Source organism: Rhincodon typus, unplaced genomic scaffold (genome assembly GCF_021869965.1).
Source record: "Rhincodon typus isolate 14 unplaced genomic scaffold, sRhiTyp1.1 hic_rhity00001434, whole genome shotgun sequence".
NCBI classification, from domain to species: domain Eukaryota; kingdom Metazoa; phylum Chordata; class Chondrichthyes; order Orectolobiformes; family Rhincodontidae; genus Rhincodon; species Rhincodon typus.
This window is the reverse complement of record NW_025967072.1, coordinates 616-6,105: the sequence shown is the minus strand read 5'-3', so window position 1 is coordinate 6,105 and position 5,490 is coordinate 616. Positions and strand designations below refer to the sequence as shown.

The window sequence follows — 5,490 nt, the reverse complement described above, 5'->3', positions numbered from 1 at the left end:
ATCATGATCCCCCACCCAACCACCAAAACATCATCTCCCAAACCATCCACAACCTCATCACTTCAGGTGACCTCCCACCCACAGCCTCCAACCTCATCGTACCCCAACCCCGCACTGCCCGCTTCTATCTCCTTCCCAAAATCCACAAACCTGACTGCCCTGGTCGACCCATTGTCTCCGCCTGCTCCTGCCCCACCGAACTCCTCTCCACTTATCTCGACTCCATTTTCTCCTCCTTGGTCCAGGAACTCCCCGCCTACATCTGTGACACCACCCATGCCCTCCACCTTATCCAAAACTTCCGATTCCCTTCTTCCCAACACCTCATCTTTACCATAGACGTCCAGTCCCTATATACTTGCATTCCCCATGCAGATGGCCTAAAGGCCCTCCGCTTCTTCCTGTAACGCAGGCCCGACCAGTACCCCTCCAATGACACCCTTATCCATTTAGCTGAACTCGTCCTCACCCTTAGCAACTTCTCTTTCCATTCCTCCCACTTCCTACTGACAAAGGGGGTGGCCATGGGTACCCGCATGGGCCCAAGCTATGCCTGCCTCTTTGTAGGATATGGGGAACGATCCCTCTTCTGAAGCTACACTGGCCCTATCCCTCACCTCTTCCTCCATTACATCGATGACTGACTGTATCGGCACTGCCTCGTGCTCCCACGAGGAGCTCGAACAGTTCATCCACTTCACTAACACCTTCCACCCCAACCTTAAGTTCACCCGGACCATCTCCGATACCCCTCTCTCCTTCCTGGACCTCTCTATTTCCGTCTCTGGCAACCATCTGGAAACCGATATCAATTTCAAGCTCACCGACTCCTACAGCTACCTAGAGTACACCTCTCGCCCACCTTCCTGCAAAAAGGCCATCCCCTATTCCCAATTCCTTCGCCTCCACCACATCTGCTCCCGAGATGAGGCATTCCACTCCCGGACATCCCAGATGTCCTCGTTTTTCAAGGACCGCAACTTCCCCTCCACAGTTGTCGAAAATGCCCTTGACCGTGTCTCTCGCGTTTCCCGCAACTCATCCCTCACACACCTCCTCCCCGCAATAATAACCAAAACAGAATCCCCCTCGTCCTCACGTACCACCCCACCAACCTCCGGATCCAACGCATCATCCTCCAACACTTCCGCCATCTGCAATCCGACCCCACTACCAAAGACATTTTTCCCTCCCCACCCATATCTGCTTTCCGGAGGGACCACTCTCTCCGTGACCCACTTGTCTGCTCCACACTCTCCTCCAGCCCCACCACCCTCAGCACTTTTCCCTGCAACCGCAGGAAGTGCTACACCTGCCCCTACACCTCCCCCCTCACCCCCATCTCCTACCTACCAGCCTCATCCCGCCTCCTTGACCTGTCCGTCATCCCTGGGCCGATCTATCCCCTCCCTAACTCCCCACCTACACTCACCTTTACTGGCTCCAACCCCGCCACATTGACCTGTCTGTCTCCTCTCCACCTATCTTCTCCTTTATCCATCTTCTATCCGCCTCCCCCTCTCTCCCTATTTATTTCAGAATCCCCTTCCCCTCCCCCATTTCTGATGAAGGGTCTAGGCCGGAAACGTCAACTTTCCAGCTCCTCTGATGCTGCTTGGCCTGCTGTGTTCATCCAGCTCTACACCTTGTTGTCTCAAGCAAACTGCAGTGTTCTGAAGAATCAAAACGTCAACTTTCCTGCTCCTCTGATGCTGCCTGGCCCACTGCTCCTCCAGCTCCACACTGTGTGTTATCTGTACATGCATTGTTTTACCGATGCTTCGGCTTGTTGCATCTATACTTACTCCAAGGTGCTCTTTTTTTACTCCCTCCTATTCCTCCTGTTGTGTGTTGACCACTTCATACTCGGATGTGGATCAGCTGTCTAAGGCTGAAAATGAGCAGCTGACCTGATCACGTCAGTTTTCCACCAATTGAGTTAGTTTAAAAATTACCGCATGTTTGGGGCCAAAATAGAAACATTGACACCTGAGGAATTCCAATGAAGAAACAGCAAGTGAGAGAAGAATCAATCCTATCCTTAATGATTTCTTTCTACAGAGGATTTTGAAGCTTATCTTTCCCATACAGGATTGGACACAGGACTTGCCCACAAACCACTCCTGAGAAATGACTGACATTCAACACAATAATCACAACTGAGTTATATTTGACCTTTTAAACATAATGGAATGTCCAAGGCACTTTGTGGGAGTGTTCTGAAATATAGTTTGGTGCTGTGATACATAAGGAAGTATTAGGTCAGTTGACCAAAAGCCTGGACAGTGTGTGAATCAGGAGTGCCTTAAAAGTGGAAGACTAGGTGGAGAGTTGTAGAGAGTGTATTCCAGAGTTTTGGGCTGAGACAACTGAAGGCACAGCTGCCAATGGTAGAGCAGTTAAAGTTAGGAATGCAGAAAAGGTCGGAGTTGAAGGAGTACAAATATTTTGTAGGGTATGGGAGTGAAGGAGAACACAGAGGGAGGGGTGAAGCTATGGTGAGATTTCAAAAGACAGACTTGAATTTTAAAATCAAGTCCTTGCTTCCTGTCAGAAGCAAACAAAGTTACAGCCAGACACAAATTTCAAGAGAAGTTGCAAATGGAAGTATGAAGCAAAATAATGTCTAGGAGGTTCCAAGCAATGAAAGAGCTGTAAAGTAACGTCAGGAATGGCTATAATAAGAAGTATTGTGAAAGGGAGTAGACCAACTTTGCCTTCTTTTCATATATTCTTCCAAAGTGGTTTTTACAGGTCTTGAATTATTGTACAAATCCAATAAATTGCTTTGAGATAATTATAATGGACCCATTTTTTAAAATAAATATGAAATAGTCAAAGTACAATAATAACTTGCTAAACAATGATGGAAATGAATTCGGAAAGTGAGGATCTTAACTGACCAATTTGCTTGACCTTTGAGAATGTCATATCCCACTTCCTTTTGCCTCTTTCCCTTCCTTCTCTTCCCCATTCAACCCTTTCTCTCCCTTCCCAAGTATTCTGAAAATTTTCCTTAAATTATATTTTCTGAAAATTCACTTTTTGACTTTTCTACCCTTTTTCATCAGGTAATTCTGATCGTCTTGCTACAATGGAAGATCTGAAGCATCTCCAGTTTCTGCAATGTGTTATTAAGGAGTCTCTGCGCTTGTTCCCTTCTGTTCCAATTATTGCACGTACTTTGCATGAGGACTGTTATATTGGTAGGTACTGCAGTTTGTTTCTTTTAGTTTAGAATTTTGAAAAGTATACACAACCTGCTTTTCATAACGTAAAACAACTCCTGAAATTCAAAATTGAGGATTTTTTCTTTGTAATATGGCTGGATCGCTACATAGAATTCATTAGAATATATAGCAGAGAAAAAGACTCTTAGCCCAAACAAGCCATGATGACACTGTCTATGTTCCACACCCTCCTCCCATCATTCCTTGTGTATCTCTATCAATGTAACTACATAACCCCCTCTCTCTTACAATAACACAGCCCCTCTCAGACCATTCAATTCAAGCACTCCTTATGGTAGCAAATTCTGCATTCCACCATTGTCTATGTCAAGATGTTTCTTTTGAGTACCCTACTTGATTTCTTGGTAGCTATCTTGTTGGCCTGTTTTTTACCCTTTTCTCTATTTGCTTTATCAAAACTGTTTCATAAATTTAACAATCCTTATTAGGATACTCCACAACTTTCTCTTCTCAAGAAGAGACCCAGTCTGTTAATCCTTGGTCAACTCGGCCTAATATCATTCTTAGAAATCATTTTTGCAGTCACTCTAGTTCCTCTACAGTATTTTTCTGATATGCCAATCAGAAATATATTTATTATCCAGAGTGCGGGATAACTAAAGTTCAATGCAACAACAGCATAAGTTCTCTGCAGTACTATTCCTTAAGAAATGAATCTCAACAAGTGCAAGCCCACTGCTTTGTTGCACTTGCTTCAGCTTTATTGACATGTGTCGCATGATTTAGTATTTACACCACAAGATCCATTTGCTTCTCTACCCTGTCTTTTTGGAAAAAAAAAACACTTGGGGAAAATAAGAATTTTTTATTCAGTTGTGGGACATGGGCTCTGCTGGCCGGCCCATCCCTAGTTGCCCTAGAGGGTGGTGGTGACCTGTCTTCTTGAACTGCAGCAGTCCATGTGTTGTAGGTAGCCCTACAGTGCCCTAGCGGCGAAGATGGTGGAGCAGCAATAGCTGAGTTTCCGAGGGTAATTCAGGAGACACAGCAGAAATCCTTCCTAAGGAAGAAGGTACATAATAAGAGGAGGATGAGGTGACCATGGCTGACAAAAGAAGTCAGCGACAGCATAAAAGCCAAAGAAAGAGCATCCAATGTGGTTAAGATTAGTGAGAAGCCAGAGGATTGGGAAGATTGATTTTTTTAGAAAAACCAGTAGAGGATAACTATCAAAACAGCAATAAGGGAGGAAGAGATGAAATATGAAGGTAAGCTAGCTAGTAGTACAAAAGAAGATAGCAAGAGTTCTTTTAGGTATCTACAAGATATGAGAGAGGCGAGAGAGGCAAGAGTGGACACTGGACCACTGGAAAATGAGGCTGGTGAAGTAGTAATGGGGAATGAAGAAATGGTGAAGGAACTGAATAAGTACTTTGCATCAATTTTCACAGTGGAAGACACCACCAGCATACCAAACGTCAAGAGAGTCGGGTGGGGTGGGGGGTGTAGGAGCAGAGGTGAGACTCATGGCCATTGCTAAGGAGAAGGTACTGGGGAAGCTTGAAAAGTCTAAATTTGAATAAACCACCCAGACCAGTTGGACTGCACCCTAGAATTCTAAAAGAGATAGAGAAATGGAAAATGGCTAATGTAACATCACTGTTTCAGAAAGGAGAGAGGCAGAACACAGGAAACTGCAGGCTGGTTAACCTGACCTCAGACATTGGTCACATTTTAGAGTCCATTATTAAGGATGAGATTGCAGAGTACTTGGTTTTTTAAAAAAAAAGGCTGAGTCAGCACTCCTTCGCCATAGGAGGTCATACCTCTCAAATCTATTAGAATTCGTTCGAGGAGGTAACAAGTTAGACAAAGGAGAGCCAGTGGAAGTGATCTGTTTTAGATTTCCAGAAGGTGTTTGACAAGGTGCTGCACAGGAGGCTGCTAAATAAGGTAAGACCCCATGGTGTTAGGGGCAAGGTACTGGCATGGATAGAAGATTGGTTGACTGGCAGAAGGCCAGTTAGTGGGGCTAAAGTGGTCTTTTTCAGGATGGCAGTTGATGACTAGTGGTGTTCTGTAGGAGTCTGTATTGAGACCACAACTACTCACGTTATACGTTAATGATCTGAATGAAGGAACTGAGGGCATTGTTGCTAAATTTGTAGATGAGACAAAGATGATGGAGGGACAGGTCATGTTGAGGAAGCAGGGAGGCTGCAATAGGACTTGGACAGGCTAGGAGAGTGGACAAAGAAGTGACAGTTCGAATAAAGAAGCTTGAGATTACGTACTTTGG

The 5,490-nt window shown here is 45.0% G+C and overlaps 1 protein-coding gene across 1 annotated transcript in view; it reads left to right on the top strand.

The window, feature by feature from the left end:
• LOC109916600 (cytochrome P450 4V2-like) overlaps positions 1-3,206 on the top strand; it is a gene marked incomplete at its 3' end in the record, with an annotated part of 21,533 nt that extends 18,327 nt beyond the window's left edge. Inside the window, exon 8 of the mRNA XM_048592554.1 lies at positions 3,072-3,206. Within this exon, the coding sequence (XP_048448511.1) occupies positions 3,072-3,206 (135 nt within the window). The remainder of the gene's footprint in view (positions 1-3,071) is intronic.
• Between the last annotated feature and the right edge of the window lie 2,284 nt (positions 3,207-5,490).